The sequence below is a fragment of the Nelumbo nucifera genome, chromosome 1 (assembly GCF_055504915.1).
Source record: "Nelumbo nucifera cultivar China Antique chromosome 1, China Antique-T2T, whole genome shotgun sequence".
NCBI classification, from domain to species: Eukaryota; Viridiplantae; Streptophyta; class Magnoliopsida; order Proteales; family Nelumbonaceae; genus Nelumbo; species Nelumbo nucifera.
Genome location: NC_142649.1, coordinates 143820211 through 143834270, shown reverse-complemented (window position 1 = coordinate 143834270; position 14060 = coordinate 143820211). Strand labels below are relative to the sequence as shown.

Below are 14060 nucleotides of genomic sequence, written 5' to 3'. Positions count from 1 at the left end.
ACATTTGTCAGATCCAACTTGTCCATCGCTCATTGACTCAATGCCTTAAATATCAACCCAATGGATGAGGACCACGTGAAGTGTTCGGAACCCACTCTAATTTCTATTAGCCTCCCTTCACTTTTCGGAACCCACTCTAATTAATTCATTATTATTATTTTGTTCTATCAAATGTCGACAACTTTTTCATTTTACTTAGCCACGTGGCAGATGGGTATTGTTATTTAGGATTTTCATGAACAGGCCCAGGCCCTTATTGTTTCTTTTTGATTATTTAGAATTTTAATAGTAAATAGTACTAGTAGAGACCGATGATGATTCATACATAATTTCATATCAAATGTATGAAGTATGAAAGACGCCCAAAACCTAAAAGTCCCCAAGAGAAATTAAAGCACCTATTTCAAGAAGGCAAGAAGCCACACAGATTAAAAGGAAGCTTCGCCAACCCACCCAAGAAGTGTCTCATTTCTGCAAGGGTGCAATGTATTGTGTAAGCTGTCCATTAATGGCACATATTAAGGCGTCAATGTGAGTGTACTCTTCCTGCCTGGCCAGCTAACCTAAGAAAACTTTCAACCGTCCACATGCTTCTTCTTAAGACTTCAAAGGGTACTGCTCCAAATTGGTAATTTATCATTTCCACGCATCTGTGAGATTTATATTCATCGATTTTCCTCTAGCTAATTAAATGAAACATTGAAACAATGTTCTCTCATCTTTAATTTCCGGTGCGACCCATTTACTTGCAGAATCTGGAGTCTCCAAAAACGACATATAGAGGCCGAGCCTTTTTCACGGCAAACTCCCATTAATGACGACGATTATATAAGCGGAATGGTTTAAATTTTAAAAGAACAGCTTAAAAATAACATCAATATCACAGCATTTGATTTGCCCACTAAAACAAGAAACCCAGATTTTCTCTTAAATGCTACTTAATTTATTATCAAACCTTAAATGTCAACATAACAGAAGCACTGATAATCCTCTAAGACAATAGAATGCCAAATACACTAAAACCAATCGCAATCATCCTTCTTGACAAACTGCTTTTCTATATATATATATATATAAGTTAGTTTTTTTAAGTATAATAGATAAATATAATTAAACTCATGAAGATTTAATTAATTGAAGCCAACGAGACAGAAACAGAGACGACCGAGAACACATTTCATGTTCATGATGCTTTCTTCGATGGATCTTCATCACCTGGGCAAAATAGCAGCCCTGAGAGGGTTCTTCATGACCACTGTGAAGGCGAATGTCTCTGTAGGGTCTGGTGGAACATCTGGGGCAGGAACCCACTTGAATGCTTGCACCATCCTAGCCAACAGTAAGTGCACATGCAGCGTCCCAAGCGTCATGGCTGGGCAGATTCTTCTCCCCGCTCCGAAGGGCATCATCTTCACCCCCCTCGACCCAGTCACGTCCACGTCCACCCCATCACCATCTAAGAACCTCTCTGGCCTGAACGCACCCGGCTCCTTCCACACGCTTGGGTCCTCGGTCACCCACGCTGTGTAGAACTCTACATTCGCGTCGGCGGGGATGGTGTACCCCCCCAGCTCTGTCTCATGTGTCGCTGCGTGAGACAACACAAAGTGGCTCGGCGGGTGTCGCCTGAAGGTCTCTTTCACAATGGCGCCCAGATACCTCATCTTCTCCACGTCTTCTTCCGTGATTTTTCCGTCTTTTCCTACACTGTCCACGATCTCCTCGTACAGCTTTTGTTGTATATCTTGGTCCATCACCAAGTGAAGCAACGCCCACTCTACTGCCGTTGCACTAGTATCCGTACCGGCGTTCATGACCTCCGAGCACAGCGTCACGAGCTCTTCTTCACCCAGCTTTCCTCGGCCGGAAGGTTCGAGCTTGAACAGTGAGTCGATGTAGGCCGCACCGATAGGGCTCACGATATCCTCGTTCCAGCCAGCAGCGTCGCCAGTAGGGTTCCCTTCACACTCCACGAATGCCCTTCGGCTTCGAACAAGAGGGACCAAGCACTCCACTTGTTTCCTTCTTAGCTTCTTGGCTTCCTTTAGTTGCCGTCGGAAAAATGGCGTGAAGACGGGCAAAAAGTCGGGAAGTTTCGGGGTCGTCATCAACATGACGTCCTTCAACACGGCTTCGATTTCCTTGACTCTGGCGTCGGAAATCCTTGCACCAAAACAAATGCAGATCAGAATGTTGCATATAGTGAGCCTGCAGTTGGTCATGACCCCGACGGATCCCGTCTCCAAGGCCTCTTTCTTGATCCTCTTCAGGTGGTTATCGAACGCCCACTCACGTATCCAACCACACTGCTTGATCCTGGTTGGGTTTATCAACTCGGTAACGAAGTTCCGGCGCAAGGTGCGCCAGAGAGGACCGTACTCAGCCGAGTTAATGGTGCATTTACCGACGCTAAACAAGAGACGAGTGGGCGAGTCAGCCGGGCGACTAGCAAAGAGAGGACCCTTCTGGACAAGGGCTTCATGGATGAGCTGGGCGCTTGTGATGATGATCAACGTGCGCTGCCCCATTTGCATGGTGAATATGGGGCCATACTTGGTACGCAGGTCGCGGACGACGTATATGAATGGACGACGTTGGAGAAGGACTTGCACCAGGTTGCCAACGAGCGGCCAACCCGGCGGACCAGGAGGAAGGTTCTTGGATCCACCTCCGGTGACTGACCAGTATCTCCACCAAAGACGAACGAGGAGAGCTGCCGCTAGGAGGATAAGAAGGTCCATCAACTCCATGGATGGATGAAAGAAAGGAATGAAGAGGAGAGCAAATCATGGACTGCAAATAGGCAGAGGTGCTTCATGCTTGGCTTTATAGCTAGAGAGAGTGTGCTTCAAGCCTAGCTTCAACTATGGTTATATCTACCAAACAGGACGAATTAAATGAGTTGATCAGACACATTTATTTATTTCGACCATCTCAGCCTCTCGGGAGAAAGAGAAAGGGAGGGAGAGTGGAGTGGAGAACTAATACTGCACTTGAAAGTTGAAACGGGAATTGCGTAGACCTCATTACTGATTAGAATACGACAAACGGGTGAGTACGGGCCGCTGGATAAAGGCTGAGACCTGAGATGAGGGAACGGAATGACATACTGCTTTGTCTTTCACTTAGCTCTACCTTTATGAACAACGTAGTTGATGAATTATTTTTCACTTCTTATTCATGTCAAACCAACCATGCCTAATTAACAGTACGAAGACCATCGACAAACTGACGTGACATCCTCACCACAAAGTCCTCATTAATTCCATATGTATATATGTATCTACCTATGTATATTTGCAAATATTGATTTTTGTGTGCCTTTCCATTTCAGGATTTTATTTTGGAGCATCCTAAATGGTTGGACGTTTATTGATACGGTGTTTAATAGCGCCTATGTATCAAAATACTCTCATTAATTGTTTTTTAGGTTTTACAGTCATACAAATACAAAATATTTATTCAATAAATTAAACGGAACCAAACACTCTTCTAATCTCCTTCATTGTCATATTAGATATTGGTTTTCCATTATACACCCCACGGCCTGCACTGCTAGAAATTATCAAGGTTTTAAATTCCGATCCGAAAATAGAACCATTTTAGGCACCATTTTCCCGTTTGGCGGTTCAATTGTTTGGGTCAAATGGTTCAATCTATAACATCATAAATAAATTAAAAAACAAAAAATATTATAAAATTAAATAAAATACATAGAAAAATATAGGAAAAAGAAATTGCAGTATTGCAAAAAATACCAGAAAAATACAGTGGTTCTCGATTCTAATGGAGTGCTCGCCAACACAAGTGGTGGTTCCTGATGCAAGAAATCATAGTATTCCAAAAAAAAATGGAAATGAGTTAATAGCTTAGTGCGTAGAGATTGGTGTTTCCTAATGTAAAATTGGAATACAAAGATCAAATGAGAGAAATACGAAAAAACGCAATCACATGCAAGTTTTTTACCTCCTTCCAAAGTGGTCGTAGGCGGTCGCAACAAAGATTGGTCGTTGGAGGTTGGATGTCCACAGTGATCGCTGCCATTCTCTTCAAGAGATGTCGTTCCTTTCAAGAGATCAGAGATGTTCATAAACAGAGTGTTCCACCGTGTTCACCGGCTGCCACTACAAATCTTGGTCGCCGGTGAGTGGTCGTTCAGACTTCGAGAAGGCAGGTGCCAGTGTGCCGTCGTCGTCTTCTTCAGTGAAGCTGGTGAAGATGTTGGGTTTTTAGTTTTGGCAAAAGAAAACCTCACAGAGAGAAATCATCGAATGTTTAGAAGTTGGGATATGTTTGCCATTTTCTTTTTTTGTTTATTTTTATTTGAAAATAAAATAATAAATCAAAATAAATATAAATGTCGAACCATTAACCATTGACTGGGTCGAACGGGTTGACGATTTGACCGTCTAAGCCCACAGTTTTTTTACCATTTCAATGGTTTTGGGTTAGATGGCAATTCAGAGTAAAACCAAAACCATTCGAATGACCGACTTCTGGTCCTAATGGTCCAACCATCCGGGTCAACAACAGTTCAAAAATATTGGAAATTATATAAAGTGGATGCTTACTTCAGTATTGATTCAGTTTTGTTCCACGTCATAATAATTAGATTCCGTAAATGATTTATCTAATCAAATGTAATTATTGATTTAAGTGTTTTCTGAGAATAGTATTAAGCCTTAAAATTCAATCCGGATGCACCAAAAAAATTACATTTCCTTATATTAGATCAAATAGAAAATTGATTAACTCTGGGACCTGCTTGGTCAGGAGAATATTATCAATGCATAGTGGGATGTACTTGTAAAGTCGGTGTCAAGCGTCCTATGTAAGGAGCAGATCCGTCTCACCTGTTTGGCCTGTCATTTCTCTTTACTTTTTTTTACCCTTTTTACTCTCTCTCTCTCTACATTTCTTCGCCATCTTTATTTGGTCCTCTAAAATTGTTTCATAAGATAATAGATCTCCAATGGTTTTAAAGAAAAAGTAATAATTCATATCAGAATCTCTCTTTCTCTAAGGTTTCTCCCATTTCTCTCTTTAGTTCTATGAATTTGTTTACAAAGATAAATTCTTTTTCAAAATCTGTAATTTGAATAAAAAAGAGAGCAAGAATTCATATTAGAATACAAAACAACATGATTTCAATTTTAGAAAGTTGGAGATTTGAATAAATGAATCATCATCACCATCTGATTTTAAAGTGTAAACTAGATGACAAAAGACACAATAGATAAAGGTTTTCAAAAACGAACCAGATACAAAACCAGTAAGGGGACTAGTTTCTAGTTAAACGGTTCAACCATCTGGGTCGAACGGTTCAACCCATGATATCATAAATAAATTAAAAATAAAAAAATATTTATAAATAATAAAAAATAGCATAAAATTAAATAAAACTTAGAAAATAAAATTATCTAAATACAAAAATAATACAGTACAAAACCCATAGAAAATATAAAATAAAATACAGAATTTCTACAAAATACAGAAAATACACCAAAAATATTCAAAAAATACAGAAAAATAAAACTATCTAAATACAAAAATAACAAAGTACATAACAAATAGAAAATACAAAAAAAAAAAACAAAAACATTCTAAAAAATACAGAAAAACACCAAAAGTACAGAAAAATAAAGATAAATTAGGATGTGTTTAGTCATACACATACATGTGCAGAAAAAAAAAATAACAAAGTACATAACAAATAGAAAATACAAAAAAATACAAAAGCATTCTAAAAAATACAGAAAAACACCAAAAGTACAGAAAAATAAAGATAAATTAGGATGTGTTTAGTCATACACATACATGTGCAGAAAATACAAAAAACTACATAAAAACACAAAAAATGTAAAAAATAGAAAAAACACAAAATGTGAGTATGTGAATCTCTGTAACTAATTAAGCAAAGAATTCAAAAAAATAATTAAGCAAGATTAATTAAACAAAGAATTAAGCAAAAGATTCAAAGAATCAAGTAAACTAACAAAAAATTCAAAGAAGTAAGCATTTTATACCTTCAGGTCTTTCACGGTTTCACTACTGGTAATGGTGGTGTGATAGTGTTAAAGTCACAAAAATCGTCGTCGGTGGGCTTAGGCTTGGTCACAGGTGATTGCCACTACAACTATTACTTCCGCTTCCAAGCTCCAAGTGTTGTTGGAACTGTTACTGCTGCAACATGTTAGAAACCCCAGCATGTCGTTGCAAAATCACTGGCCGCCGTTGCAAGTCGTTAAGACTTTAGAGGTTACTGCTGGACCTGCTGCAAAATTCGCGTTGGCCGCCATAGATGAAGCTCACTGCCGTCGCCAATCGTCGTGAATCGCCACTGGTCATTGTGTCGTTGTAGGTCGTGGTCGCCGCAGGTGGTCAGTTGGGTGTGAGGGCTGAGAGGAGAGAAGGGTTAGAATGAAAATGGTGGTCATTCTAACCCTAAACATTTGTAAGAGGTGGGGTCGGGGATATGGGGGTCAATTTATTTTTGTTTTTATTATTTTATTTAAATTAGTGAAAATAAAATTTGTAACCCGCAAACTGCTACCCGGGTCAAATGGTTTAGTAGTTCGATCACATGGGTCCACGATTTTCTGACTTTTTCAATAAGTTTTAAGGATTTACTGGTTTATAATATAACCGGACTTGGGGGTCGAACAATTATCAGTTTTTCCTCCGGTTTTGAAAACCATGCAATATATATATATATATAGATAGATATATATAGAGAGAGATGAGGAGATATTTGTTGATGGATTTTATAAGTTTGTGAATCAGAAAGTCAAACTCTTTATTCCATTTATAGTTTCGCGAAAAGAAATAAATATGGAGAGAGAAAGAGAGGGAATGGTAATAAAATTTAGTTGAAAAAATCGTTCTGGGCAAAGATGGTTGAAGAGGAAGAGTAATGAGGGTTTAGACGAGAGAAAGGGGTTTTGAGTGAGAAAAAGAAAGATGAATAATATATTTTGTTTCTTTAATTGTTTGATAAATTAGGAAAAGAAAAAAAGACAAAGCCAATAAGCGTTAAACAAATTTCATCTATTGATTATTTTAAGCATTGAGATGATGTGTCAGTTTCTGATTGGAGGACCAAAAATGGCCCTTATTCAATATATACGCAACTCCGCATCAAATTATTACTCTGATAACAATTATTAGTATTCTTTTTATATAATAATCAATTTATCCAAAATAATGACATTATTGAAAGGATCATATTATAAGTAAAAGTGCTATCTTTTGGTAATACCCACTAATATTGAAAAATGAATATGGATTTATTTCTTTTTCATGGAATCCATTAGCTTAAATTGTTAGGCAATTCCCGTGGAGTCCAGGGGAGTTCTGATTTCTGTTATTCACATGAGAGAAAGAGAGGTATATGGGTGTCGATGAAGTTGTCGCCGCTCTCTGATTGTTGAACCCCAAGAAGATAAACATTCTTCCCTTTTTAGTTTGAAATATGTTTTATAAATACATGGCAAACTTCACATTCAATTTTTTCGCACATGTAACCAAGGTGCCCATGCGAACTAAAACGTGTTCAAATCTGATTAGAAGTGCACCCCGGCACACACCGTCCATACTCTGGTTTCTAACACGTTGCATCTATACCTCTTTTATATTGATGTTAGAATGACAACAGAAGGTGCAAATGTGATGTTTTCAACATTTATAAATACAAAAAAGTTGCCATTTATGTGATAAGATTAGGAATGTCAACGGTATTTGAAAATTCAATTCCGAATTCGAGATTTGATATAATTGAATCGATTCGATTCGAATAATTCAAATATCTAATTATATGGATTCAAATTTAGATATGACTTGCATCAATTTGATAAATATCCGAATTTGATCGGTTATTTATTTTTTATATATAATATATAAAATATTTAAATATTTTATATAATTTATATATGATAATCAAATTAGTTATATAAATATTTTATATATTATTTATATATTTATACTTTGTATAAATAAAATATTTATTTTATATATTTATTAATTATCAAAAATAATTAATTAGTCGAATTCGAATTCAAATGTTAATTTTTAATATCTCCAAATATCAAATTTTCTAAACGGATTCAAATTCGGATATTATCTGATCCATTTACACCCCTATATAAGATGGGGTCGGTCGTATAGGAATATTGCTTGTAAATATTTTTTACCACACACCCATGGTTAGGGGTGATCATGGGCTGGGCCGGGCTGGGCTTTGCACTTATGATAAGGGCTATAGCTTAGGCACAGGGTTTCAAGCCTGAAACATAAGCCCTAACCCAAGTTTATACGGGCCTGATTCCAGGCCAATATCACTCATATATAAAACATTACATATCTATATATTAAATGACATAACATGCATATAAACTTATTTTATACATTATATAATATAAAATATTACATATAATATAAATTATACATGTCATGTTATAATATTTATATATAAAATATATAATATAATGTAAAATAACATGTATAGATATGTATACATTATACACAAAATGTATAAGTTTAAATATATGCAAGCTGGGCCAGGCTTGAAGTATTAAGCCTAAGCCTGGCCCTAAAATGTGCGAACCTGATATGGGCCCAAGCCTGGGCCGGGCCTGAACACAAAACCCAGGCCCAAACCCGGAATTTCCAGGCTGGGCTTGTGCGGGCCGGGCTGAAATGGTCACCCCTACCCATGGTATTGACTCTGTATCACACACAAGCTCCAAACAGCAGGGTTTTTCTGCATATTTGTGTTAAAAAGGAGGTTTCAAAAACTTGTGTTTTGGGATTTTATGCAACAAAGGAGATGAACACCATTACAGTCTGTCTCCCCTACATTTCTTCTTCCTTCTTCCCCCTCTTCTTGTCCGCTGCAACGGTGATAACCTGAAAGACTTGTTAGAAGTTAATACAACCATCGCCATCAGTGTTATCCTCTTAAATCATTCCTGTAAACTCCACCACCTTAATGCTAATTTGGCTCAAAGGAAAAGATAGGAAAAGGAATGGAAGGGAAACATGTATAAACCTTGCATAGATTTCCCTGTCTTTCCCTCCCTTTCTTTATCTTTTACTTCAAACCAAGTATAGAATCAAGCTAGACCATGGAATGGGCTAATTCTGCCACTCTAATGTATCCATTACCGTCACCATGAAATATCAGGAATAACAGCCAAAATTGGCCCCTTCTGTATGGAGATTTTGTCAAGACTCATGTAGAGCTCCAGTGACACACTCGACCGGGCGACGACGCAAGCCCGGACGATCGAGCGGCTTCATTCGTGAAGCCTTACGTAAAGACTAGGCACATGCCTTCGTAGAGAGAGAAAAGATGGCAAAAGAAAACTCTTGTGTCTCACTAAACTCAAAATAGAACTATTTATAATACATACTGGTAGTCTTGTAGAATAACTAGGAAAGTAAAACAACTAAAGCAACTAGGAACTGGACTTGACGTCCACCGTCCGATAGCCACCATCATCCAATGCAGGTTGGATATGTGAGCTGTCGACATTATTCGCTGCATGGTTCTCTCTAGATGTCCTTATCTGATGCAAGTTCCCTTCTAATTGTGAGCTGTCGCCGGCTGGTTCGATGGGTCGTGAGCTGGACCTCCATCATTCTCCCCCGCTCGGAAGGAACTCGACCTCGAGTCATGATCGGGATATGCAAGTGTCGCTTCTAGTAAATAACAATGAAGATCAGCGACATTAAATGTTTTGGAGATACCCATGTGATCTAGCAAGTCCACTACGTAAGCATTGTCATTGATCTTCTTAATGATTTTGTATGGGCCGTACTTCCAAGGCTGTAGCTTACTATGTTTCCCAATGGGTATGCGTTCCTTCCTTAAGAACACCATGACTTCATCACCGACGTCAAACTTCTGGTACCTACGATGCCTATCAGTTGCAAGTTTATACTTCGTATTGGTCCTTTGAAGTTTTTGTTGTACTTCCTCCTGTACTGACTGAATCTATCCTGCCAACTACTCTGCTGAGGTACTAAGGCCTGGCACCCTGGGTAGCTTCACCAAGCCCAACGCATGGTTAGGGACTTTCATATAAACAATAGAAAATGGGGATCTACCTGTAGAGCTATGAACTGCATTGTCGTAGGCAAACTCTACTTGAGCAATGGCAAAGTCCTACTGCTTCGGCCTCTCTCTGCAAATACTATGGATCAGGTTACCCAAAGTTCGATTTACCACTTCTGTCTGTCCATCAGTCTACAGATGAGTTGTACTGCTGAAATTCAAGGATGAGTCAAATAGCCTCCACAAGGTCATCCAGAAGTGACTTAAGAACCTCGTATCTCGATCCGACGTGATGATCTTAGCCACCCCATGTAAACGGACAATCTCCCTGAAGAATAGTTTGGCTGTCGCTGTTGCATCCGTGGTCTTCTTGCATGGGAGGAAATGTGCCATCATGGAAAACCGGTCAACAACCACAAAGACGGAGTCCATGTTTCTTGGAGCCTTCGGTAAGCCTAGCACGAAATCCATAGACAAGTCTTCCCAAATCGCAGTAGGAACAGGTAAAAGCATGTAAAGGCCGGTATTCCGAGTCTATCCCTTAGCCGTCTGACATATATAGCACCTACTCACGATAGTGGTCACATCTCTTCTCAATTTAGGCCAGTAGTAACACCCCTTGACAGCCTCAATCGTCTTGTCCCTCCCGAGGTGTCCTGCTAAGCCGCCTCCATGCAAATCCCTAATGATTTTCTCGCGGATGGAGATGCAAGGAATGCACAGCTGGTCCCCCTTCATAAGAAAGACATCATGTACGTAGAAATCACCCGCTGGTTGCCGATTCATGCACTTTTCCCAAACCTTTTTGAAGTCTTCATCTTGTGCGTACAGATCTTTCAAACATTCAAAGCCCACAATTTCGATACTGAGAGTCTTGATGAGGGCCACACGCCTACTCAAAGCATCGGTCATTGTGTTCTGTTGCCCAGCCTTATACACAATTTTGTATGGGAACTTATCAATAAAAGCAGACCACCATGCATGTAGATCACTCCTCAACTATTTTTGCTTACTTAAATACTTAAGAGCTTGATGGTCGGTGTAGAGGACAAATTCTTTAGCAATCAAATAGTGTTCCCAGGTCTTTAATGCTCTTACAACAACATAAAAATATTTATCATAAGTGGACCATTTCTTCCTGACTTCGCATAGATTTTCACTAAAGAAGGAAACTTGTATCTTTTCTTGTGATAACACAGCCCCTATGCCGACTCCACTAGCATCACACTCAACCTCAAATAATTTGTCAAAGCTTGGCAGTGCTAAGACAAGAGCGGTGCATAACTTCTCTTTTATGAGAGCAAAACTTTGCTCTTGTTCCTCTCCCCATTGAAACCTACCCGTTTTCAAACACTCAGTGATAGGAGCTACAATGCTACTAAAGTGTTTGATAAACCACCTATAGAAAGTTGCTAACCCATGAAAACGCCTTACGTCTGTGACGTTCGTTGGGGTTGGCCACTCCCTAATGGCTCACACTTTCTCTTCATCCACCTTAATTCTGTCCTTACTTATTATGAAACCCAAGAACAACAAACTATCTATCATAAAAGTACACTTCTTTAGATTAAAATATAGCTTGTTCTCCCTTAATGCACTCAATACCTCTCGGATATGTCCTATGTGCTCATCGACAGTTTTGCTATAAATCAAGATATCATCAAAATATATCACAACAAATTTACCAATGAAAGGGCATAGTACCTGATTCATCAGTCTCATGAAGGTGTTGGGTGCATTAGTTAGTCCAAAAGGCATGACTAACCATTCGAACAATCCATCTCTGATCTTGAAAGTTGTCTTCCATTCATCTCCGGGATTATCTGATGGTAACCACTCCTGAGATCAATTTTGGAAAAGACCACAGTCCCATCAAGTTGATCAAGCATGTCATCCAGCCTGGGAATGGAAAACTTGTAGCCAATAGTGATTTTATTGATTGCTCTGATGTCGTCAACACACATCCTCCAACTCCAATCTTTCTTAGGTGTTATTAATGTTGGTACTGCACATGGACTCATGTTGACCTGTATATGACCCTTTCTTAACAATTCTTCTACCTTCTCTCATAAAATCTCGCTCTCTTTAGGGCTCATCCTGTAGTGTGGCAGATTAGGTAGGCTAGCACCAGGAACAAAATCAATGTGATGTTGGATATCTCGCATGGGTGGGAGCTCATTAGGTAACTCGTCAGGAACTACGTCATGAAACTCGTCGACTAATCCCTACACTTCCACTAGGATTTTATTCTTCCCTAGTGATTTACTCACACTTTCTCCCTTTACCACCAGCAAGTGGACCTCGCGGGTATCCTTACATTCTCTTACAAACTCAGAGTAGCGGTGTGTTATGGTAAGAAAATTCCTCTCTTCTGCCTTCGAAGCCTTGGTTGGGTTCTTTTCTACCATGGGCAATAGTGTATAGCGCACACCCTCTTTCTCAAGCTGGTATGTTTTCTTTCTACCCAGGTGTTTGGCATCTACATCAAACTGCCAAGGCCTACCAAGCAAAATATGGCAAGCATCCATATCCACAATATCACAATAAATCTCATCAGTATACTTACCAATAAAGAATGGAACCTTACAGCGTTCCTCCACGCATACACCCCCGACTTCCTTGATCCACCCAATTGTGAAAAGGTTCGGGTGTTTCTTAGGAAGTAGTTGCAATTTCTGTACCACATCCCTGTTAGACAGTCTTGTATGCCCTTAGCTTCAATCCGATTTGATGTACTTTTGTTATTTAGTGGAAATAAATAAAGTGCATGTTTGATTCATGTTGTTTGATTTAATTCTGTGTAAGACCCTAAAACTGGACACTTACAGAGACTCGTGTTAGTTTTAAATATTCACAACCGTTGGATAAGTCTGGAGAGATTTATCCTGCCAAGACTGATACTTGTGTGCCACCAAGTGTTGGGATGGCCTGTCTCAGCCACCAGGGTAAGACCCAAGGCACATGCAGTATGGGATTACTTGAATCCTTGAACTGGACTAGATTTCCAGTGTTGCCCTAGACCTTGGAGACAGATGGGCAAAATTGGAAAGTTACACCTGACCCCTAGACTCGATTATGACATTTCACTAGGTGTCGGATCGGGCTGTCTTTGATATGCCAATCAGTGAGATCCTTAGAAGGGGATCAAAACCTGGGTATGTTGGGACAGTCTGAGAATTCATCTGAGTGGGTGATCATAGTGACAGGATCAGCCCCTTTGTCGGACAAAGGGTAATGATCGGGAATGCACTCTCTCTGATGGAAACCAAACTGCCGACAGTTGATTTCAATCGTTGGAATTTTGTTTTGCAAAATTAATATATATATATATATATATATATATATATGTATATGTATATATACGGTTTCGAAATGTTTGCAAATGGTTTTAATTCCCGGGATCCATGTGTGGAGAGTGTGGCATTGTTCCTTGCAGCCGAGGGAGAGGTCCTCTCTTGTCGGGCAGTGCTTGATCATTAAGGGCTGAGAGGTTAAGTGTAAGACCATTTAGGATAGTACCTGATGGGCTAATCTTGCACCTGCCCACAGTCCCTGGGTTTTTATAGGATGGCTTGGCCCAGGGACCACTTAATGTAAGTGTTGGGCCCATAGGGTCCATATGATGGGCTCAGGGGTTTACTGAGTCTTTCAGTGAATTCGGCTGGGCCTTGTATTAAAGGCTGGGCCGAACCCATGTGGCTGGTGTGTAGATCAATGCTTGGGTCCCACGCCATACAAAGAAGCCCAACTGGGTAGCAGATTGGAAACTAGTTAAACACTGAACATCTAATGGGCCAAAAGCCCATTTCGAGCTGGGCTGATATGATCACCCATCTATGGGGCAAATCTGAGATTAATGTTAGTAAAAGGATTGGGCCTTTAACCTTATCCACTCCAGGAGACCAAATTCATATTAGATTTGAATCTGGTAACCTCCTGATAAGATCAAGAGTAAACTAACTTAATCTGTAAATAGGATTAAGATAATCCCCTATCCAAATATAGA

General features: G+C 39.4%; 1 protein-coding gene across 1 annotated transcript; it reads right to left on the bottom strand.

Moving 5' to 3' along the window:
• Positions 1-920: 920 nt before the first annotated feature.
• On the bottom strand, positions 921-2915 carry CYP77B1 (cytochrome P450, family 77, subfamily B, polypeptide 1). Its single transcript, XM_010277713.3, has one exon. It carries the CDS (start codon positions 2748-2750, stop codon positions 1212-1214), a length of 1539 nt encoding a protein of 512 aa, XP_010276015.1. The 5' UTR covers positions 2751-2915; the 3' UTR covers positions 921-1211.
• Between the last annotated feature and the right edge of the window lie 11145 nt (positions 2916-14060).

Coding starts and splice junctions, on each gene's coding strand:
- CYP77B1 (XM_010277713.3), bottom strand. CDS start 2,750: ATGGAGTTGATGGACCTTCTTATCCTCCTAGCGGCAGCTCTCCTCGTT.